Source organism: Echiichthys vipera (genome assembly GCF_963691815.1).
Source record: "Echiichthys vipera genome assembly, chromosome: 1".
NCBI classification, from domain to species: domain Eukaryota; kingdom Metazoa; phylum Chordata; class Actinopteri; order Perciformes; family Trachinidae; genus Echiichthys; species Echiichthys vipera.
In genome coordinates, this window is record NC_139826.1 from 19,030,669 (window position 1) to 19,055,444 (window position 24,776).

Genomic DNA, 24,776 nt, shown 5'->3' on the forward strand with positions numbered 1-24,776 from the left:
CCTCTACCACTATAAATTATAGAAGAGACAGAGCTCTGGAGATTCAAATTCATACAGGGTGGTTACACGTGTTTACAGCTACATTAATGTCAGCATATCTGTCACTCTCTGGAAACGAAACATCACCCCAAAGGCTACAGTTCAGATATTAACCAAAACATGACCTTTACAAGAACGATGTGACCGATATAATCTCAGGTACCAGAAAGATAACGTCTCATCTATTGTTAAGGATAATTAGACACTTGACGCTCCTTTCAGTGGTTCACTGCACACAGAAGGAAAAGGACTTTGTGGTCCAGGTTCTCCATCAACCCACCAAGAACTGAGACAATCACTCAACACCAGAGGTAGAGAAGTATTCAAGCTTTGCCATATTTATCAAAGAGCAGTCATCAAAAATAAGACATTCTACATATATTCATCAGAAAATCGCCGGTGTCACATGGTCGTTGCCATAAATTTAATCAAACACGCCTTTTAACAAGTCCCATAACAATTCCAAACCACTGTGCAAGTATTTTTGTTTCTTTCACACTATACAACTTCCCCAGGGCATACAGAAAGTTTGTGACTCTTTATTAATTAACCAAATTAATAGGAAAAAAAACAAAAGAACCTTTAAGACTATGGCATAGGATTCGATGATCAAACACATTCCGGACACTTAAAACTTCAAAAATGAACGTAATTCTTTATTTATTAACTTTATTTGGATCATAGCAAAAGACTATATATATATACACATTTATCAGTAGAAATCAGTCCTCACTGGGTTGTGAGCTTTTCCTCCTAAACAGAAAAAACAGCAGGCCTCAAAAGCTTAAAAGTAAACAGCAAAAAAATAAAACTAGAAGACAAAGCGAATAAAACCTCTTTATCGTAGGCAGGTTCAGCTCAGTCGCTCTGGTTTTATTAATCGGAGCTTCTAAAAAGCCCACATTGCTTTCCCTTGTGCCATTCTGTGCTTGGAGAATTAAGCAGATTATGAAGAGACTCGCAAAATGTCCAACACAAAATGGCAACAGCTGAAATCAAGTTAGTATGAGTGGGATGTGTGAACTCTAAAAATATATGCCTCTCTCACACTGCTATCCACCAGTGTGTCTGTCCCAAAAATATATTTTCATGCTGACATTGCTTTTATTTTATTGTTCTACAGGTAAGTTAATATACAAAGACAACCGCAGCACTGAGGCGTTTTAGGAAATATAACCATCATGAGTTTTTCGGCATACACTTTTATTTGACAGCTCCTGACCGAGTTGGTCCAAATCTTCTGGTGGCTGTCTGAGGTTCACTGGTTAAAACCACCACCAACCTCCTCAAAGTTTCTTCCTCCGGGTGACGGGTTTTGTAAAGACGGTGTCCATTATGCGTTTGCGTCGAAGGTTCATGCTTGAGGTCGGGGCTTCCCCCTCCTTAATCCTCTTGTGTATTCGCGGGAGCGGATCAGCTGGGCTGGGCAGAGGCGAGATCAGATCCACCTCTGCTATGGGAGGCGGCTCCAAAACAGCTTTGGATCTGAAGGTTGAGAAAAACAAAAACCTGAGCAGGGAGTGATTTTATTTAGCCCAAACAAACAAAAGAAACTAGAGTGACTAAAATGCTTAAAGCTAAGCAGTTCTATGTCAAATCCTCAGTCTTAGGGGGAAAGGAGTACAACAGGATCTTACTTGGTTGTTCGTTTGCCTGCTTTTCTGGTCTTAGAAAAACCTGCTGCTTCCTCCACAAGATCTTCTTCTGAAGCAATTTCATCCTGAAAAAAAGAAGAAAAACATGACTACTCTTACTATATTTAGTCTTAGGGAACATGTGACTACTATTTTCCCATATACTTCATTATATTAATAAAAAACAGTCGTTCCATACGTCTAATGACTAAAGTGTGCACTTCATTGTTAATATGTCTTGTGAATATGACCACCTATGGCACTTGAACGATATCTTTTTCATTTTAGTGTGCCATACGTATATTAAAAGCATTTTAAGATTACAAAAGAAAAGTGGAAAAATGCCAGAAAGGTAAGAAATTGCTTTAATACAAATCATTTTTGGGGAGGAATCAAAAAGGTTCTGCTTTGTGCCGGGCTAATAGTGACCTCATGGGATTGCATGTTTGAGGAACCGGCCGGTAAGCTCCTTCAAACTAAAAAGTGTGCACCTCTTAAGCAGAAGAACTTACATGAGGAACAACAGAGGCCTCTTTGACAGCTTTTCTCCTGCTGCGAGTGACAGGCACTGCAGACTCTTCACTCGGGCCAGGAGACTCTGCTCTCTTAGCTGACAAAGGGGCACAACACAGGGTTAAAACCATCAAGGATGAACGGATAGACATACATACAGGTAAATAGATAAACAGTTCACCTCTTGTTCTTCGTCGTGAGGGAGAGTAGATGAACGAATGCTCGCCTGGACTAAACTCTTCCTCTTCGGGTTGAGGAACCAGGCTGTCTTTCACAGGAAGTAGCGAGTGAACCTGCTCCACTGACGACTTACGCACTTTCGATGTACTACTCTTGCTGGTTTTCACCATCTTTGTGACGACTACTCCTCCTGTAAGAGTTAACAATGTTATGCCCATATATTTAAGAGTCTTTATTCTATGACGGATATCTTACAGGAACTGAGATGCAGAAGAAAATTATACAAACAGTGCAGCCTCATGCATACCTTCTTGCTTCTCTTCCTCATCCTGAAGTCTCTTGATGAGGGCGTCTGCAACAGGGGTTTCAGAGTCTACCTCCAACGGTGAGTCCAGTAAGGGAAGGTCTTCCTCAGGGTGATCCCAGAGTTTGCTCCTAGTTAGTCGAAGCGAGTTGGTGCGACAAGCATTGCTGTTAAGTTCAGGCTTGACGGGGACTCCACTTTCTTCTCTATTTGTAGTAATCGTCTCCTCTTTCATCTTCCTTGCACTCTGAGGAAGTGACACAGGAACCAGTTTCACCTGGGAGTGTAAAATGTCATGAACGATCTACATAGGGATGGGACAATATACGATTTTATCACAGATTGCGATAAAAAACACTCATAATAAGTTGATCGTAGTGAATTTTCATTCCATTGGGATAATTGTCAGTATCCACAATGACTTGAAAAAGCTGTCTAGCTCATACGTACAATACTGTTTGGATTTATTTTGAATTGCCACAAGGGGGAGCCCATATCTTTCATTGTCATTCCAAGATCCTAAGCCTAAGTCTGTCATCAAGGCTGAAGGCTCGGCTTGCTCATTGTATCCCCCACAAAAAAAAGCTAATTCTGTGAAATACTATGGACTCTAAACTACAGAATGACAGAGAGATGAGGGTTCCACCTGCAGAAACTGTCGTCCTATCCAGTCTTGTCTGTGATGCAATAATATTTGTTTCTTTACAAATTATATGAAAATAGATACCAGTATGTTTTAGTGCCATTTCTAAGTGTGTTAAGCATGTTTTGAAGACATGTTCATATTGTCCCATGCCTAGATCAACAATGGATGGATCTGGTTTATCAACATGTAAAATGCAATAATGTAAAATGGACAAAAAGGGTGAAACTGAAAATAATATCATGAGGAGAAACTAATCATTTTATGGAAAGTTATGCCTCAAATTTAATAAAGAGAAAAGTCAGTTGATGGTTTAGCATCAAAGAAAAATAGCTTAATATCTGTTAATATCAGATGATGGTGAATAACATGAAGATTTAAAATTTGGGTATGTTACTGACAGAAAACATGATCTTCTCTGCAATTGCATTTTTTTTTATTAATATCAACAACTTGCAAAAAAAAAAAAAGAGATAAAGGACTTACCTGTGGATAAATATTTAGGGTAATCTGGTTGGACTGTCGAGTCGTCCTGCCGGGGCTGGAAGGTTTTTTGCGCTCTTCCGTTTCCTTCTCCAGCAGGGCGGGCTGCGTCTCTGATGGTTCTGTCCTTTTCCTTGAGTTGCGTTTGACAGGGGATGCAATGACGTCTGACTGTCCCTGCTCTTCTTTCAAGATCTCTAATGGTGTTGACACCACCTCACTGCTGCTCAATATCCTTCTGGACCTCCTCGGAGTGTTTCCCTGAGCGGCCCTGCGTTTGGCCGGCGTGGGAGTCTTGGAGCTTGGTCGTTGAGAAACTTTTGTATCTGTGACATCATCCTCTTGTTCCTCCTCTTCTTCGCTTTGGGTCCTTTGGCTGGTCCTTGTTGAGATGGCCCTCTGAGAAACCCGCCGTCTGGCTGGAGAAGAGGCCTTGGACGTTAATGCAACTGCGATGTCATTGTCCATGGCATCCCCCTCTTCAACCTCGTCTTGAGGAGGCTCTGGTTGAGCTTTGCGAGTACTTCTTCGAGGTGTGCTAGCTTGGACTTTAGTTTCTTTGTTCTGTTTACTTTTTCTAGGCGTACGACTAGGCGAGGCAGGAGGCAAAGGGCTTGTTTCGGCCTCCTCCACGGTTTCCTCTGGGAGGGGAGAGATAAAGGTAACTGTCCTTCTTGTGGTTATCCGTGTTGGGGTGGAAGGAGCCTTCTTTTTCCTCTGAGAAGTGGGGTTCTCTGGCACAAGCTGTTCATCTTGCTGGCTATTTGAGCTCACAGGTTTCTCTTCTTCAACATCTTTATATTTTCCCGATCTTCCCCTGGTTGTCCGTTTTGTTTCTTTCTCTGTCACAATTTCTTTCCTGTTATCCTCTTCTGTCTCTGTTAAGGCTTTGTGGTCCTGCTGCGTCTCCACAGTCACTGTCTCTGCACTTGGGGTTATCTCTGTGTCCATATTAACAGGTCCATTCTCTTCAGGCTGTTCCTGGTCCTCAGCAGGTGTTGCTTTGTCCTCCTCCTCAGCAGCATCTCTCTCTGCCGTAGAGTCTTTGTCCACAACTGCTGGGAGTTCTCCCACTGAAGCTGGTCCAGTGACCGAAAGACCTTCAGGTTCAGGATCTTCAACTAAAATTACTGCTGGGAGTTCTCCCACTGAAGCTGGTCCAGTGACCGAAAGACCTTCAGGTTCAGGATCTTCAACTAAAATTACTGCTGGGAGTTCCCCCACTGAAGCTGGTCCAGAGGCTGAAAGACCTTCAGGTTCATGATTTACAGTCAACATTACTACTTGAGATTCTTCAACTGCACTTGGTCTAGAGACCGAAAGACCTTCAGGTTCATGATTTACTGGCAACATTACTACTGGGGATTCTTCAACTGCACTTGGTCCGGAGATCGAAAGACAGTCAGGATCTTCAGCCAAAGTTGATGCTGGGAGTTCTCCCACTGGAGCCGGTCCAGAGACCAACGGACCTTGAGGTTCAGGATTTTCATCTAAAATTACTGCTGGGAGTTCTTCCACTGGAGTTGGTCCAGATGCTGAAAGACCTTCAGGTTCAGGATTTTCAGTCAACATTACTACTGGGGATTCTTCCACTGGCCTTGGTCCAGAGACCAAAGGACCTTCAGGTTCAGGATCTTCAACTAAAATTACTGCTGGGAGTTCTCCTACTGGAGCTGGTCCAGAGGCTGAAAGACCTTCAGGTTCATGATTTTCAGTCAACATTACTACTGGGGATTCTTCCACTGGACTTTGTCCAGAAACCGAAAGAACTTCAGGTTCATGGTCTTTAACCAACATTAAAAACTCTGCATTGTTCTGTTCTTTAGCATCTTCTTCCTCGTAGTTTGCCCCAGTGTTTTCAGTTTGTAGATCAGCAACTTCTACAAGTTCTGACTCTGTCTGTCCATCTAACTCAATTCCATCCAAGGTGTCCATCTCTTCCTTTTGGTCCTCTTCTGTGACTTCTTCAGACAGAGGATGATCCTGATCATCTGTGCCCAAAAGAATAACCTCAGGTTTGGCCACAAGTATGTCAATAGCCTCCACTGCTGGAGACAGGGTGGGAGGGTCGGAGGACGGCAGATCATTCTCCATTGATAGCGTGTCTGCCTCTTTATCCCCGTCCTCATCCATATCCAGCATCAGAGAGAAGCTGTTCTGAGTTTCAGACCTCAGGTCATCTGACACAATGGTTTGTTGAATCTCAGGGAGACCCAGCTGAGTACTATTGATCAGGCCGCCCTGCTCCTCTACAAGTTCCAGGGGTACAAGGAGAGTGGTTGAGGGTTTGAGCTCCATGTATGATGATCCTTCCTCTTCATCCTCATCTGCACCCATCACTCCTTCATCTGCTCCAAGTCTCACCATCACCACCTCGCCTTCCAAGGCCTGCTCTACTATCTGTAATGGAGCAAATACACAGAAGTTATTTTGTGATTGATTGATCAATCATTTAGTCTACAGAAAATGAACATATCTGGCATCGTTTCAGCTTCACATTTTTTTACCTTCATCTCTGCACCGGGTGTGATCAGAGAGAACTCCGCAGCCTCCTGCTCTGACAGACCCGGCAGGAAGTGTGTGTGTCTCTCTTGTACAAAGACTGAACTGGGTTGGAGGGGAGGCAGTCTCCCATTACCCTGGACCTCCTCAATTATCTCCACCTCACTACCAGAGTCCTCCTCCTCTTCCTCCTCCTCCTCCTCTTCTCCCTCAGCTTGATCAGACTCCTCCTCTTCCTCCTCCTCCTCATCTTCTTCTTCAGACACAGGGCTAGAAAGCTCTTCACTGTCATTTACACTCACAACAGCTAGGTGAAAGAAAACAGAGGGGTTCAGGTGTGTGAGAAAATTAGTAAAACAGCACTGTAACAGTTACAACACCAGTGTTAATGTGCATGTGTGTATAATCTTCCTCACAATGGGAGTCTGTGCCAGTTGGCTCGGAGGATGTCACAGAGGCAGTCGATTTTTGGCTGGTGAACACTGTAGGAGCTTCAGCCACTGCCTGTGCCTCCTCTTTAACCTCACCTAGAGACTCACTTGGAAAAAGGGAAAAAAAACACCTTTCAAACTATGAAAAACAAAAACAATAAACACCTAAAATGGATGGTATCTCATATTTATAGTGATTTGTAAACTAATCAACAAAGTGACTGAGCGGGTTTGTTTAAATATGGACTATGACCTAAATTATATTTTCAGCTAAGTGAGTCCCTACAAAAGTGTTCCTGAGTTACTGAAAAAACAACTCCATTGGTTTTAATTGTTGTTTCTTTATACACTTCTGAGAAAAGGGTACAGACCTGTTGAAGGATATCTGGGTCTGTGATGCATTGTGGATTCCTGAGCGGGTGAGCGGAGAAGACAGATCACCGCCAAACAGATGTCTCTGCACAAACTCTGTCAGATCTGTCAGAAAATAAAAAATTAACATCTTAGTATGAAATCGTTATAACATTGGTATGATTGGGTAATATAATGTTTCAGCCTATACTGATAAGAGTTTCAGAAAAGCCGTGTGTTATAGCATTTCCCAATAGTATAGTGTATGTACAAACCACTACAGTTTTGTCAAATATGCGGTGGCAAGATCTTGTTACTCTTTACAGTATAAACACATATTTTAAGAGTGGACCTGTTGATTGCTCCAGATCCTCTTCTGGTTCAGTGGATGTAGATGGTTTCAGATACTCAGTGAACTCTGTGGATTCAGTGGCCTCTGTCAAGGGGTCCTGTCTCCCAGGTAGATCGAGATCCTCTTCTGGTTCAGTTGTGGATTCAGTGACTGTAGATGGCTTCAGATACTCAGTGAACTCTGTGGATTCAGTGGCCTCTGTCAAGGCGTCCTGTCTCCCAGGTAGATCCAGAGATTTGACCGCAGCGCCAGAGTCTGTACTCTCGTTTATCTGGTAACAAACTAGTAGCATACAAAATGTGTCAAACAATGGCTTAGAGAAGTGTGGAAAAACCCGATTATTTTCAACATCTTTTACTTCTGAAAACTGAATATCAGAGCATAGCATGTGTTTGTATTTTAGTGAGTTGCCATATTGGTGTGAAGTGGCACACTATTAATAAAAAAAGTCATAGAGAAACTATTAGAGACAATTCTGCAATTAATTACCTTGAGTGTGACTAGTCATCTCCTCTTGAGATAGAGTTGCAGCTTCTTCATGTTCACTTCTTGACTCAACATCATGGTCCACCTCCTCTTCAGACAGAACTTCTTCATTGTCTTTAGCCTCTTCAAGACCAATCTGTATCACGTCCTCAAATGTTTCACTTTCCATCACCTCCTTTCCTTCCCTCTGTGTATCCTCTGATGTCAGGAGAGGAGTTTGCTCAGTGGTTAGTGAGGGGTTTTCCTCTGGTTCTGGATTTTCAGTTAGGCCCATGATGTTTACCATCACTACATCATCTTCTTTCTCTGCAGCTGTATGCACTTCCTGTCCTCCCTGGTCCTCTGAGAGACCAGGTAGAGGTGCATCATAATACTCCAGAGTGGTGTCTGTTGAACGGACAGATATCTGGCTGGTGTCAAAGCTGAGGCAAAGTCGTGCTTGTGTTGCATCTGATGGTCTGGTGTCTGCAGCGATTTCATGGATGGAGGATGACTCGCTCTCAAAGCATCTCAACTGTGGGGAGGGAATATCACCTTCTTGAGGCAAGAACTTCACATGAGGTTGTTCCCCTTCCTCGTCTGTTTCCTCTTCCTCTTCCTCTTCCTCTTCAGCAGGCTGCAAAGACCAGGTCTTATGTGTACCTTTGGATAGTGTGGAGCCTCTGGTCAGCAAGCTAATCTCACTGTCTGCTGCCATCTAGAGAGGAAAACCATTCCAAAGATGATTCCAAGACACATTTTATCCTAAAGACAAAATCAAACCTAAAATCTAAACAAAGACAAGAACTGTGTTGATATAGACCTCTGTGCACAAACGAGTTAGATACGTTTGTTTCGTTTGTGGCAGCTTCTCACAGTCAACACACTACTCCTATCTGGTGTTTGGTCTTACCCCATTAGTCCATCGGATGCCCTTTTCCGGTTCAGGAGATTCTGCCTCTTCGATGAAGGTGATCCGGCTCTCTTTGCTGCGGAGTGGGGGGGTGACTGAACGCCCTGGGGAAGCAGACGGGGTGGCAACGGGTGTGGGCCTCAGGCTGCTGCGCAAGATGGACTGGGGAGTGAAGGCTGAGAACACTGGACCAGAAGCAGCCAAGGCCCGAGCTCGCTGGGAGAACAAAAACATGAAAAGTGTAAGTAACTTAATATAAAAAAAGTTAATTATTAAAAACTCAACATTCAGAGTATTAATAAAGCAGCAAACTAATATTTGCTATTTAAAGATAAAGTGGAGTAACATCGTCCCGAGCAGAGAATGAAGTCACCCTCTCTCTGTGTCTTTGTAATCTGAGTTTCTCTGTTTTTCTTTGAGTCATGCGGAGGCAATCCCAGATCACTTTTTTCAGTATTTTAATAGAGCATCTTTGAGTGAAGAAACTATATATAAACATTTATAAATGTCCATTAAGACTTTGTTTATCATAACGGGATAAAGGATTATGTGTCAAATTCCTTCTCACCTTGACAACCTGCGGCGTTTGCAGCAGACTGAGTTCAGGAGCCTTGCTAATGCTCTTTGGAGAAACCCAGGAGCTGGGAGGTCTGGGAGGGCTGAGAAGAGGGCGAGGGGTCTGACAGGAGGGGTGAACCACCAAGTCCTTCAGCCTGGTTCACATTGAAGAGGAGGAAGGAAAGCAAAGCATCCATGACTATAAGATGCGATCTTAACAGACCTCTGTTGTGCTTACATGTAGTTTTTTGGAATATAAATATGAACATCCAAGTATTTGTTGAGTTTATAGTATACAACCAGTAACTGAAAACACATATGAAGTATGTACCTGTGTGTGTGTGTGTGTGTGTGTGTGTGTGTGTGTGTCAATCATTGTAACTATTTAATGATTTTAAAAATGCTATGAGAAGATTTCCTTGCACAGCTTTCCAAGTCAACTATTTCTTAAGCCGTCAGTATAATATATAGGAGAAAAATGTTCCAGTTTCTTAATATGGTTGAACAAAGACTTTGTTGCTTTGAGGCATCTCAAAATATAATAATATAGTATCAGTAAATTTGGAAATTTGACTGATGTCCTTTAAGAGAAGCCTTGCTCTGATGCTCAAGTAAATTTAATTATTTTAGAATATATTTTAATTAATTAATATTTGTGACTTAAAAAAAAATAAAAAAATCAAACAGCTGGTATTCTTTCTTTTTATGTTCAAACACGTATGTATACGGTATGCTTCACTCAGTATAACATGGAGCTTTTATGAGTGTACCTTGACTTTCGTTTGGAGGTCATGGTTATAGGAGTTCCCAGGAAGGGTTCAGAAAGAGCAAAGGAGGGCTTGGGGCTCTGAACATTAGCTGCCAAGGGGCTGGAAGAAACAAAATTGACAAAAAGTTAAAAAATTATCAAATAATTCCAAAATACTAAAAGTAATTATTCCTGAGATGCAATTTTGCCATTTTATGCTCACCTTTTGGCTGGGGAGGACTGTGGTGTAGTTTCTTTGCCTAACCACACCTCCTCAATCTTGGTCAGGACATTATTGATGAAGCCGGCCCTCGACATCACCTTCTCACTGACGGAGCGCTTGGTGATGGTTGACAGTGGCTGTGGCCGAGAAACTGGAGCACAGCGTGTAAATATGGTATTTATATCATTTATATTTGAAAAATAATATTTAAGTTGTTGTTTAGATTAAATAGAAACTAAGATAGCGGGTACTGACACTGTGTGGAAACAACAAACATGTTACCATTGGGGTAATATACTATCGACATGAATTCAAGTTGAGTATCTGTTTACCCTCTCGGTGGACGGCGTAGTGATGCTGGTAGGGCTTTGCTCTCTCCATTGCCAGTTTCCTTTGGACTCTGGGTAAAACTTTGCCATACTGATCCAATATAGAGTTCCTGGTGTTGGATCGTTCTTTAAGCTTTGGATCTCGCTCATTCTAGGAACAAAGAAGCAAGAGAACATGGTTATAAATCTTATAGGATTCAAGTATCTTCTTTCTATACAAATCAGTGACCTAATTTTCATATATGGACATATGTCATGACAACAATTATTTAGTACTAACTGATAACAATTATTTAACACAGTTGATACTGAACACTTAAAAAAATATATCAGTTATTTACAGTATAAACGACACATACTGTATATGCTGTGACAATTAGCATAATACTATGTATGCGAGTGTCAAACATACCACCAGGTTCATTTTGAGGCTGTGGTTGAGCTGCAGAGCAGGAATGTAGTTGGCCTGTTGAAGGTAATGAACCATCAGCAGTTCTCTGTTCTGGAGACCCCCTGTACCCTGCAGAAACTTCTCCAAACATTCCTGAAACACAAACCCAAGAACCACAAGTTTTAAGCGTCAACTTAATACCAAAACACATGGAAAGATTCATTTAAAAGCAGAATAATGAAGGGTTAAGGGGTCTTAAAGCTAATAAATTGACTCCTCTCTCTCTCTACCTGCTCAGTGAGGCTCAGGGGCAGTTTGAGCAGCTCCTTGATGAGGCCCAGCTCCTGGCAGCTCTCATACAGGAAGCCCATCAGCTCCCCCATGTTGAGACGATTAGAGTGCTGTCGAAGTAAGGACCAGGCCTCGATGAGACACCTGGAAGAAGGACACACCGGCGGGTGAATAAAGGTGAGAAGACATGTGAAAGTAAACTAATCAAGAGCTGTCATTGGAATACAATCATGCTTGTTTCTTAAAAGAAAAAGATATTATTATTGTCCACTTTTCAGAAAACTTACAAACTGCTTTTACTGGGTGTACATACACATTAAAGTCCTAATAAGAGTCCTTTCCCTTTGTTCTTACCTGTTGTGCAGAAGTACAGACAGGTAGAGTTTGGCCTGGGAGGTGGAGGAAACTGGGGGCTTTGTAACGTGGAAGTATCGTAGTGCCACCAAGTGCTGGCCCTGGCACATCAGTGCTTGCAGGACACGCTCGTGCTGCCACTCAAACTGACACTGAGAGGCAGCTGGATGCAGGAGCAACTCAAATGAACTCTGATCAGGCCAAAGAAAAAAAGTATTTTACCATAAAAAAGGAGTCAGAAGAGGTACTAATATTTAAAAGGAATCATTAATGTATACACAAAATGTGTTAAATGTGAATAGTGATGTTCCATTTTCCTTCAAATACAACAAAGCGGTTTTGTCTTAGGCAACTTCTCTGTATCTATAACTTACATCTTAAAAAAATCAAATGGGCCAGTTGGTGCGTACCTGGTGGTCATGATGGTCCAGCAGCCAGAGGCCTTGTACGAGTTTTACCAGTCCAATAGGGATGGCAAAAGCTGGGGGGAAAGACTCCACTGAGGCTCCCTCCTTATTGGGGAAGGCATACATAACATCCAGCAGCAAGTAAATTACCTGGGGCAAAAAGTCAAGGCTTATACACGCAGGAGGCTGAATTTAGTCTATTATTGGAATTGAATTTTAGAAAAACATATACGACAAGTATACTAAATTGTAAAATTAACTACACAACATTCATCAGTATTTAAAGAATCTATTTTTAAAAAATTGTCGTTACATCTCTTATTTTGTGTAATGTTAAAGGAGGGAATGCAGATTCCCTTTTATCTGCTGTATCCTTGAACTGTACACCCAGAGCCAACAGAAATATTTTAAACAAGCAAATAAACTGCAAAAGACATGAACATGGCCTGGCATTATTTATTAAAAGGATACAATTGCATGTTTGGCAGCTTCATCAATGTGGTCCAGGAGATAAATGTCCAACAAGGCCTGTGGATAAAAGGTGTAAAATAAATTAAAAAATAAAGATGATCGTAATAAATATTAAAAATATATATGTATATTCTTACATGCAGTGTAGGGGGTGGGTATTTTCCTGTCCCACTCTCATCCCTCTTCCACAGGTTGGTCAAGCGTTCACCACACTGGCCTACCAACCCGTCAATCATCAGGCAATCTGCACACCACTTGCCCCTGGGAGACCACGGGAGTGTCGGCATAAGATCAACTTAGACCATCATCACCATCATCATCAAAAAGTAACAGATATTATTTATGAAAAATATGTATACAAAATATATGCAAGTTTCAATTGCTTTTAAGCAAAGCCTACTCACTTGGCAAGCCTGGTGAGCTCCTCTCTGCGTATAATATAATAGTTGCTGATGACTGAGTGAGTGTAGAAAGGCCTGGAGATCTGGAGAGCATCGTTGTCTGGTGGAGATGCCAGTTAAAAATTAAAAATAAAAACAACTAAATAAAATAAATAATAAAATGATACAAAATAATAATAATAATAATAATAATAATAATAGGAACTCAAGAAACTGACGGAATATTTGTTAACAGCAGCCAGACTTTAAACAGGCAATACGTCTTGTAGAAAGCATGTAAAGAATTTTCCCCCAACATATGTTACACATTTTAAACATTTTTTCAGGTCACTGGGGTCAGTGACAGATTTAGCCTGTTTCCAACTTGTTTACTCACTGACTCGTTACTGCTGACACCTTACCTGATCCTTCAGGCAGTAGGCCGGTACGACAGAACCAGAGAACCACTTGGGCGTACTTGGAAATCAGACTGGACACCATGTTCTTGTTCATCAGACCCACCAGGCCTACACAACACAAAATATAAGCAAAACCTATCAATAACTACAAATGACTCAAAAACAATAGTTTCTCAGTTGCTACACGTGGCTAATCAAAGGACAATGCAATATTCTGTTGGAGTGTTTCATTACAGTTTAGCACAAATGGAAATGAAAAACAGTGTTTGTGTTCTAGATTAACCTCTTTTCACTGTGTGGATATTGCACCTTTTTGTGTGAGCTCCTGCGCTTCACTGAGCAGACAGTGGAAGATGGTGCTGAGGTTACCGAGCAGTCTCTGGCTGTGCTGTAGCAACTGCATGGTCTGAGGGTCTGTGAAGTTGGATGAGCTGTCAAACAGCGGTGCACCTAGGCAACAAATACAGAGAAAAGACAGATATATAAATGTATAAACTAAATTGCAAACAGCACACAAATAGGAACGAATGAATAAATAATTTACGATAGCCACAAATTGACAAGGCAAGCACTTGTTATTCTTGGTAAGGTTATATAATAATGTAAAAATGTTCTAGAGTAGAGTTGTCATCAACCTGAAGGGGTTAATTTACCTCACAAACAGGTTATGCAAACATATATGATCTCATCTATTCAAATTAATATCTGGATAGCCTGAGTGGTTACAAAGTGCCAAATATAGGGTTGTCAGATGTCATGTTTTTGACAAATGAGAACAATTATATGGGCTTAATAAGATCACTTCACAAATTTGAATTGCTCAACGTTAAAAAGAAACATTTATCATATCATTAGTATTGCAAAGACCGCACAATGGATTTACAAGACCCAACATTTGTTTTCCTATCTTAACAACATTCTATATAATTCTGAATGTCTTTTCATTTAAAAAAATAAATAAATAAAATCATATCAAAACATACAGATGCCATCCAGTTCCTCCTTGGTCTGGACCACTTTGTTCCAGGCCCAATCCAGGATGTAGCGCAGGTTCAGTGCAGAGCCTGGTTGTTCTGTTTAAGGAGGGACAGAACCGAAAGCATTAGAGTTGACTGTATTGATGTAGAGAGCCAAAGAGAGAAACACTGAGCCAAAGAGAGAAACACTGAGCAAACGTCCCCACATACTTGTCGGCATGGTTGCAATAGGTTGAAGTTTAAGAAACAATTTGACAGTTATATAATCGCAACTCCTCACCTTCTGCAGTCCACTGCTTGATACAGCCAGTGATCAGTCCCAGGGAGCTAGTCTCCACCGCTGTGGACAAGATGGCATCCAGCTGCTCCTCCTAAAGGCCAATATGTACAAATTACTATTTTATTCTGTATATTGTTTTGTAATATAAACTAAAAGAGGGAGTACAAAAGCATCAAGAATGGAGGCTTTGTGTGAACAAATGGTTCTGGAAACCAGGATTTCAGCTTAGAATGCGTGTGTACCTGAGAGAGGCTGGAAGCCTGGGTGTCACCTAGGCGAGATGAGAGTAGGCCGGACATAAGGCAGCGAGAGTAGCTGTTAGAGATGATATCACTGGAACAAGGAGCAGCTTTCTTCAAAAAGCTCAGGGTCTGGTGTTAATGAAAATGGTGGGGTGTAAAAAAGCATACTTTCCATTCACATCATCTTCACATTTATTAAATCCTATGTGAATGATAAATATTGTGTAGCCATAGCGACTAACGAATGATTATATGTGAAGTTAAACACAACACACAAGGAAAAGGCTATGTAAACTAAGGGCGCACTCACACTGTCCTTCCCTACCGCGCCCCGGGATTTAGGGTACTTGGTTTTGGCCCGGTGCGGAAGGACAGTGTGAGTGCGCCCTTTAAAATACAAACAGTTTGAAGTCGGCCCTTGAATATATGTTGGTATGTAAAGCTTGGGTGTATGTATACATATATATATATAAAATGTATAAACAAATAAGAAACTTGCCTCTTTCTGATACCCAGAGCAGGTTAAGTGCACAATTCCAGAGTTGAGCAAGCAGGTAGAGTCTGTAACATGAAAGGAAAAAATCAACCTTTTTAGTTAAATTATGTTCTAACTACAAACTTGGGCATGTCTCCACAAACAAATTATTAAGCAATACAAACAGGCAATGGATAAACAGGGATAAAACCTGTAAAAAAACAGACCTGGAAGATAATTCGATTATTACATTTTTATCATCTCCCCTCTGAATGTGGTCAGCCTGTGTTGTTTTAAATGTGCTAGAGAAATAAACTTGACTACATATAGTGTCTGCACCTACCAAAGTTATATGTGGTTGGGTTAAAGTACTGTTCTGGTGGGGGACAGGTGAAGGGCAGGCCCCTGCTCAGGCTGCGGTCGTGCACCACCACATCCAGGAGGATGTGTTGAGACAACATCTTCACCAGTGGGTCCAGAGACCAAACTGCCAGGTAAGGACAATTTTGCAGAGACTCTCCCGTTCTGACAACAACACAAAAGTGAGAATGAACAACAATGTTACAGTAAATGAAGCAACCATTACAATAATCCCCCTCATGATGGGTGACAATGAGCCCTTATTTACCTGCACCAATGCTGTTTTATAAAACCACCAATAAACATCAGGCAAACATCCTTAACCTTGAGTCTCATATTATTCTTGTTTTGTGACATTGCTGTGTCCTTAGATGTGTTTAATCTAAATATACTTTAATTAGAGACAGTACTCCTTTCTCTTTAGAAATGGTTTCATCAGTAATCAAAAGATCTACCATCTTTGATCCCTTTTTTAGTTTGAGGTACATTGTCAGTCTGTTGATATGTCATGGTGGAGAAAGACCATGTTTTATTTTTTTTTATTAGTTTATTATATTAATAACTATTTTTAAAACAGAAAATGGCACTTGTGGAAGAGCCAGGCTGTACAATTGTAATCAAACACACTGCATTCCTTTCTATTTGTTCAAGTACACACAATTCTATAATGCACATGCAGTATTACTGAAATGAATCAAGTCTTTCCTCAGCTTTTGAAAATATAGTCTAAAAATGATTTGATGACTAATATCAAATGATTTGATGACTAATATCAGTCAGTACCTCAAAGAGTCTGGCATCTGTGCATGGTACCAACGGTTGATGTCAAAAACCCCGATGTAGGTAGATGGGGTTCCCTGACCATAGGCCTTGACTTGCCAGCTGAAGATAGACACGCTAGTATCTGGAGATGCAACTGAAAATGGGGATGTGAGAGAGGAGGGAAAGAGAGAGAAGAAAGGCGAAAGGTGTGGTTGATTGTTGAAGTGATTAATAAAATAAGGTCATGTAAGACACCTGAGAGGAAGTAGATACAGTATGCAACAAAAAAAAAATAGGACTTTTCTCCATCGTACAAAAGACAACACATTACAGAACACATGTAATTAAATGCTTGAACCCTGAATTAATTACTTCGACAAGTAGAAGGCCTACCTTCATTCATGCTGTCATCCCTGTCCGGATGGGGTCGGAACTTCTCGATGGTCTGGCAACTGAGCAGACGTGTGTTGGTGGCCTGGGCCCTGAGAGGGAAAGCTGTGACACTTAACTCCTGACTGTAACGTTCCTCACAGTACTCCAGACCCTAAGTGACAGAAAGTTAAAGAGGGAGGAGAGTAAACCAAGGAGGTAAACATGTCGTACAATTAGTGGGACTGGTATCGAAGTGATGGTTTCACTAATTGAAGTAAGCCTGTTAATGTTCTCATTTATCCAGGTCATTGTTATCCCCAAAGCAATTTCAGTCAAAAGCAACTGGACTTGGTTATTTGTTTAGTAAGACGTTTCACCTCTCATCCAAGAGGCTTCATCAGTTGATATACGCAACTGTCCAGTCCAAGCCTGCTTTTGACTGAAATTGCTTTGGGGACTAATTGAAGTGTATAGAGAGAAATATTGGTGCATTGTTTATGCATTACAGACCTCATAGAGGATCTTCCCAGAAGCTAAACACTTCCTTTCACTGAAGGCCAGCTGTAGCAGGCGGAGGCTGACCACATCTCCCTCACTGTGTGGGAGAGAGAGGCACAGCAAAAATAAGAACTTGGCAAAAACAAAGCACACACACTCCCTGCATAGAGTACTTTGAAATACAAGTTGTGTCAACTTGCAGAATATTATGCTTATAGAGTCCTGATCCAGAATTAAGAAAACCTCATTCAAAGATCCCATTGATATTTGTATTAACACTAATAACTAAAATTACAGCCCTGGGTCAGTATGTATACCATGTGGATCACTTCATAGCTTAATTATATGAAGATGATTTTTAGCATAGGTCATAGGACGTTCATTGGCTAAAGGCCATGGCTAGGAGTACACAAGTGAATGGAGGGGCCATGGCTAACACAGACATGTCTGTAATAACAGCAGAACAAGAGAGGAATGAACACTGCATCTTTGAACACAGCAGAGATTAAAAATAGACGAGAGCTTTGGTGAGTTTTTATAGACAAACAATGACAAGTACCTGTCGTGCTTGTAGTCCCCCTCCCCCCCCCCCCCCTATTTTTTCAGTGCTCCCATAAAGGTTTCAATTTCTTATAGCAACTGCTGTAATGTATGCCGATTTGTCTGAGATTATGGATAGTAAACACCAGGAACACACTAATTTTGTTCAGATCAAATTGAAATTAATGAGAGTGCTTTGAGATACAGAGGCTGGTGGAACAGAGGTTAGCCCGGACGTGACACCATGACCTATATGTTAAGACTTACAGGTCCTGAGAAGACTGGACAGCCCAGAGGTAGCAACAGTTCCTGGGATCATTTTCTGGCTCCTGAAAGGTGAAGGCATGCACGGGCACCCTGCCACCCTCTAACTGGGAGTGGTATCTACAAGTGAAAAACATGAAACAAAAATTCATATAGCCTGTGAATGTTCTCATTCGTCCAGGTCATCGTTATGCAGTGAATATATATATATATGAAAAATTCATATACATGTGCAGATTTAAAAAAAAAAAAAAAAAAGAATTCAATGGTATTCTTAAATTCACAATATAGCTGTTTTTGAATTCAAAAAAAGCACATACTCTTGTAATTACTATATGTGGCTCTTCACAATAAGTCCATCTAGTATTAATTCAAATTAATCTATTTGATATTGCATGTTAGGATACGGAAAGTGTATGTAATCTCAAAAGAAAAGTACTTTAGAGTGTCCCAGTGTAACTTACAAGTGTGGCTGTACATGTCCCCACTTCTTTGAAAAATATGGAGGAAATAACACTCACTCCTTCTTCAGAGTCTTCATGTTCCATAGTTGTAAGTATCCATCTGAAAATCCCACAGCCAGCTGGTTGGTCCTGGAGATGTACTGCAGAGCTGTGACTCCAACTCCACTGGGCCCAATCAGCTGGAGGCAAAGGTGTCTGCCCTGTCTGGTGCCCACTTCTCTCAGCCTGGGGATCTCTGCAGGAGATTTGGTCACTACCTGCAGGTCTGGGAACAGACAGTAAATATAAAAAAGACATATGGTTTTAGATTGAGAAACAAATGTGTGCGAGAGGAAAAAAAGAAAGCCAGATAAGCACTCTTACTACCTCACTAAAGCTGCCTTTGGGTGTCAGTAAGATATATATATATATAAAACCACATTTTTGTCCATGGCTTGTAATAATGTGTGCAGAAGAAGGGGGAAGGGCAAAGTAATTTATATGGGACAGAAGACAAACATGCATGCACACACACAAACAAAAAAAACAAATGATTTGTCACACAAGCTCCTCACCTGAAGCCTCCAGTTCACTTTGGCTGCAGGAAAGGTCGTCGAGACAGAGGTCCACAAGCAGAACATGACCAAGATCCGTTACTACAGCGGCAATGCCAAAGAACCAGCGCAGACTCTGATGAAGATGCTGGGTCGAAGTGCTTGCTCCACCATAACTCACTACCGGTTCAATAGCTGTTATCTAGACAAGGGAAAGGGAGGGAAGAAGAACATAAAAAAAGAAGATGTTTCGGTTTTGATAAATATGATAAGATTGGTAGTTGATTTGTATCCGTGGACTGCTCAATCATTTTGTTTATTCTACTTTAATGTCTTAATCCATGTTTGAAATGTTGCTAGTGATTAAACCCCTAAACCAGTGATATGCCACTCCATGACTTTAGCCTTCAGATACATAAGACAATCTCTACGAGATAAGAGTACTAACCCTGCCTGGTATAACCACAGCTTTGACCACCCTCGACAGTCCCAAGTCATAGAGACACAGCACGCTGCCCTCTGCTTCCTCCAACCCAACCAGTAGTCCAGACCTAGTAAAATAAACAGTAAACAGGAGTTAACATGTTATATTTCATCATAACTGTTATTGATAGTAGTAGTAAACATCTTTCTTGCATGAAATGTAGAACATCATGACTCTGATCACTTATTGCAAGTTTGTATGAAAGTTAATAGCTCATTAACTTAGATAGTGTAAGAAACCTCTGACCGTTTGAGCCAACTGAAATCCCTGGCAGCAAGGACACTGGGTGGGTGCTCGCCTCCACCACTGAAACAGTACGCAGACAGCCGTTCTCCTGTCACTGCATTGACAACCTCCAGATGGGGGCCACAGGCCAGCCAGGCCAGCCCACTGCGGCCTTCACACATAGACAAGGAAATGGTCAAGGGTTATGATCCTACATTATCACCAAGCTAAGTTTCATTGGTAAGTATTGACGTGCAGACATTCTACAAACTGTTCTCAAGCGAAAATCCAAATTCTTTTTTTTTAAGGTTTTGAAGCAACCAGATTAAGTAACTCACTTTAAACTACAGTGTCACTTGTTTAATATTGATTAATGAATGTGAATATATTCTGATTGTGTTTAACACGGGTGATATGGTGCTCTATGATTGTGAGCATTTCACTGAACAAGATGACTGTCTAAAAGTTGTTCTGTGCCTTGGAATTCTTCAGTACCAGATATTGCACTTCTGGTCATATAAAGTCGTTTTCACAAACGGACCCCAGACAATGTCATGTGAATGTTGCTCTTTTCACACATGCAGCTCACAACAGGTCCCAGAAACTTTCTCATCTACTGGAAATACTTTGATTTAGGCAAGGGGTGGTGCAAGGGTAGAGAGTGCAGGAGGGAGACAAACAACAAAGTCTCTTGCTGTTCATTGAATTTGTCTTATGATTTTGGTGTCGGTCATTACCAATAGAAGTTCCAAAATCTCTGCGTTTCTCGTCACAGTTTTTGTATTAATCACCCTTGTTCTTCACCGTCAGAGGTTAGTTTTTTTCCCTGTGTTGGCTGCAGCGTCAAAGAAACGTCATCAACATGCACCAATCTCTCTCAGTGAATACATTGGCGAATGAGCGGCTGTATTCACACATGGGCCCACTGAGGATTTTAGTACTAGAGAGCGGAGGGGAGGGTAAACTCTGTATGATGCCAATTTTGTCTGAATTGGACATTTGGAGTCTCACATCCAGCAACACGGGGTATTGAAAAACATTTCAGTTTTGCAGTGTGTAGCAACCATTTATTATGTCTCTATGCACATACGTTTATTTCACCGTCTGGCCACGGGTGGCTGTGTAGGTTAGTGTGGCAGGTACATTTCTATATGGGCACAGGTGCAACACAGCAAATAATTGTGCTCACAAGATCTTACTGCTTGCACACCAAACACCAACCCTTACAGCCAAATCAAAAAGCTAAGCCATCCATCCATCACATTACTACAAGGTCTGTTGCTAAGAATAAATTATGTTTGCTGTTGATTTGTTGTTGATTAAATGTGACCAAAACCAACAGTTTCTACTGCCTGGACATTTACTTATTGAAGCACTCCAGAAACATGTCTCCTTCCACGCCCAGCTGGTCGTCAGGATAATCACTACATGGTGCATGTATAAAAAGTGCTTTATATTTAGTTGAAAGAACATGTTTATACCAGCATAGGGCAGGGCTGGAGAGCAACAGCTGATTCAAGAAGTTAGCAAACAATTCTTGGCCTTTGGTTGCCATCAGTGACAACCATTTTATAAACATATAAAATTAGTGTGTATATATGTATATATTAAAATATTTGTTGCATTAGTAATATGTATATATTGCTTATACATTCAGAACCAGACAATGCTGAACATGTGCACAGACATCCGTTTTAGAGAAAATGGCAAAACAAATTAACTTCTTTGAGTGTGAGGTGAATAATTTGACTAACCTGTCAACATCACAAACAAATGTGCTAATTAACTGAACTGACAAAGAACCAGATGAACCTGAATGAAAAAAACAAGACGCCTCAATGTTTTCTACTGCTTTAAAGAATAATAATGAATAAAAGATACATCATGTTTTACATGATGCATGTTTATTTTTCTCCTCAAGGTAGTAAGAGGATATGTGTTTTAAACTTTACATTTGTCATTGCAGCTAAGGATTGAGGGAAGAAAATATATTTACATTGATTTATTAATCACTAAAATAGGCTTACCAACAGTGAACTTCCCATGCAGCACAGAGTCTAGGGTGATCTCATCCTCCCCTAGAGCATCTATAGTTACTCCTGGGAAAGGCAGCAGGCTGCTGGTGACTTGAGCAGCCAGGTCATACATTGTTCACTGTATACACAACAACAACAACAAAAAAACAACATAGTACAAACAGTATGTTAGAAACAGCAGCTAGTAAATTAAACATTCACCTATTATAGTTCCCCAAAAATAATGCAAAGTTGTTGCTAAAATGGCGTGGTCAAAATGTAATTTTATATTGTCAAATATCACCCTGCAATTGAGAAGTTCATCCATAAGCCAAAATACATTGACAACCTGTGAAACACTCTTTCTGAGCCTGTCCAGCTTCATAAATCCACTTCAGGCTTTATCTGCTCGACGGGGTTTTAGAGCACAAAAGGGGTCTGTCTTTCAAACCACAGTTGTACCCCCAGTTATCAGGAAATGTGCTGTCAGCACACTTGCTGACAACTGGTGCTGCAACTGGGCTTGCTTTCGAATCAACACACAGTACTATACATCTGTTTGCAGATTGACAATGGTGGATATGTGCTGTACTTATGTGTAGATGTAACACTGGTATTTGTATTATGGTGTTTATTTGTGTTGATTTCGATTTACTCTTCATGTATGCTGCCCCCAGCCTTGTTATTGACTAGTGCTCCAACAAGATTATATTATCTCTAGCAGTATAGAGTACACAGTGGTGCTTTCAGGGCCAACTTGACCTGAATAGAAATTTGCCCGTCACTTTCACAGTGTACAAGACTGCAATACTGCCCTCTATGACCAAAATAAAAAATACAGATTCAAGTGAACTCCCGCGCAACAAGCCTGTCACTTCACAGCTAACATTACATGGCTAAACGTAGTATTAAACACGTAGACATATTGTAAAAAAAACAACTTAACAAGCACACTTTAGGAACTTAAAAGCGTTGCAACTCTATTACAGACTATTGACAAGACGCAAAGATATCACAGCGACAAATAACATGAGGAAAACAACAAAACTGACTACAGCAATTGCAATATCTAGCACTCACGTGTTTCAATGTCTGCGTGACAACAACCCATTACATGTGTAACTCTCGCACACTTGACACGACTCGAAGCAACTTTGTAATGTAATCAACAAACATATCTGGCAATATTTAGAAGTTATAACGTTAGATGTTTAAACGTGTTAACTGGCTAATGTTAGCTCGGTCGTTAGCATCTGCAGAGTTGTTAACGTCAAGATGGCTTGACATAATGTAAACAAACCAACATCCCCTTCCTTAGTATATTGTAACCCACCGCTCTGTTAAACACAAGGGGGACAGTGACGAATTATTACAATAATACCAATGATATGTAGTGCTGAATAATGACTGCCTTACACGCGTGTATCAGTGCATTAGCAGGCGACACAGTTAGCTCGCAAGGTCAAGCAGGATTACAGTTTATCAGAGTTCACCATAAGCTCGCTGACCTGGGTTAGAGCCACTATTTCAAGTTGAGTCTTCTGTTACGTTAGCATTAATGGAAATATGCCTCAACAAAACAACTAGCTACAACTCTGAAGCTAGTCTAGTCAGGGCTGATTGCTGGCGATCGCTAACGAGTTGGTGTTAGCAACGCAGTACGGTTATGTACGTTAGTTCTGCCGTGAGCGTATTAGGGACGACAACCAGGAGCAACGTTACTGTTTAACCAAAGCCAACATCTCACTACAACCTCATTAGAGAGTCTTGACTTTACTTGGATCTGTGAGTTTAGCTGTTAGGGACCAGAAACGAGCCGGTTGTGTTGCTTTAGCTTTAGCCGGAGCCGGGCAAACACTGTGACGTTAGTGGAAAGCTAGTCTCTCTCAGCGTCCTCTTGTAACTACTGGCAACTGTTTCAACAGGTCTTCGTCGGACACTTGCTGTAAATCTTTTCGGGGGATTTAGCAAGCATAGGCAAGTTTAGTGAGCTAGCCCTGTTAGCTCTCCTTCTGGAGAAAACGTGATGCAATGTGCCGCTAGCTGCTAACCAACGTACCTGTCCGGGGATGTTGACGGCTTTATCAGAGCCACGAATGTTTTGTTTTCCTTGACGAATGTCCCGACTCCCTTTCTCCTGTTTCATAATCCGCTCCTTTTCAAAATACAACTCTGGGCGCTTCAACTGATTGACAAGCACGAGATGCTCCTCTGACTTCAGGCTTCTTCAACGCAGAGCGCCATTTCCACGGTTGGAAAGTGCTCCATGCATTTCTTCTTCGCCAGCGGTGAATTATGGCAGAGTAGGCGCTGCGGTCGCGTTCTGCTGCCCTCTCCGGTTGGGGTGGAAGTTTTGCTCACACAATTAGATTTGGGCTAAGACCTGTAAAGGATCTACATCAAGTGGTAGAAGAAGTACTCAGAGCTGCTATTTAAGTCAAAGCAGTACTATCACACTGTAGAAATACTCTGTTACAAGTAAAAGTCCTGTAATCAAAATGTTACTGAAGTAAAAGTACTAGCATCAACATGTACTTAAAGTACAACAAGTAAAATTACTCATTATGTAGAATGGTCCGTTGCAGGCTATTATAATAGCCTGCAAATATTAAATAATAATTATTAATAGATTCATGTTAATATCACTTTTATGTCGCAGTTGATAAAGGTGGGGCTTATTTCAATATTTTATATATTGCTTTGTAGCTGAATCTATAACAATATATGTTATTTTATATATTCGTAATATTTCGTATTAATAATCTGAATCTGTAAAGTAACTAGTAACTAAAGTTGCCAAATAATGTAGTGGAGTAAAAACTAAAATATTTCTCCTGAAATGTAGTGGAGTATAAGTATAAAGTACATTTATACTTCTATATTCAAGTAAAGTAGCAGTACCTC

The 24,776-nt window shown here is 41.0% G+C and overlaps 1 protein-coding gene across 3 annotated transcripts; it reads right to left on the reverse strand.

Annotated features, from left to right (window-relative positions):
• Window positions 1-680: 680 nt before the first annotated feature.
• On the reverse strand, window positions 681-24,109 carry ahctf1 (AT hook containing transcription factor 1). Of its 3 annotated transcripts, none has more exons than XM_083914265.1 (40): window positions 23,932-24,109; window positions 21,885-22,011; window positions 19,879-20,029; window positions 19,597-19,699; window positions 19,170-19,350; window positions 18,673-18,880; window positions 18,155-18,271; window positions 17,360-17,444; window positions 16,871-17,021; window positions 16,499-16,631; window positions 15,699-15,880; window positions 15,380-15,441; window positions 14,881-15,009; window positions 14,639-14,729; window positions 14,365-14,454; window positions 13,691-13,831; window positions 13,385-13,489; window positions 12,987-13,083; window positions 12,720-12,843; window positions 12,583-12,639; window positions 12,115-12,261; window positions 11,705-11,895; window positions 11,350-11,494; window positions 11,081-11,212; window positions 10,672-10,819; window positions 10,340-10,490; window positions 10,139-10,237; window positions 9,379-9,523; window positions 8,811-9,026; window positions 7,922-8,615; window positions 7,433-7,714; window positions 7,101-7,206; window positions 6,715-6,836; window positions 6,304-6,605; window positions 3,800-6,196; window positions 2,674-2,917; window positions 2,368-2,556; window positions 2,186-2,283; window positions 1,677-1,759; window positions 681-1,524 (listed from the first exon to the last, which is right to left on the reverse strand). In XM_083914265.1, the coding sequence occupies exons 2-40, from the start codon at window positions 22,003-22,005 to the stop codon at window positions 1,326-1,328; spliced, it is 8,418 nt and encodes a 2,805-aa protein (XP_083770391.1). In that variant the 5' UTR covers window positions 22,006-22,011; window positions 23,932-24,109; the 3' UTR covers window positions 681-1,325. The 3 variants fall into 3 exon arrangements, with proteins under 3 accessions (XP_083770391.1, XP_083770390.1, XP_083770389.1); XM_083914264.1 differs by having other exon boundaries at window positions 2,674-2,947; XM_083914263.1 differs by having other exon boundaries at window positions 2,674-2,974.
• Between the last annotated feature and the right edge of the window lie 667 nt (window positions 24,110-24,776).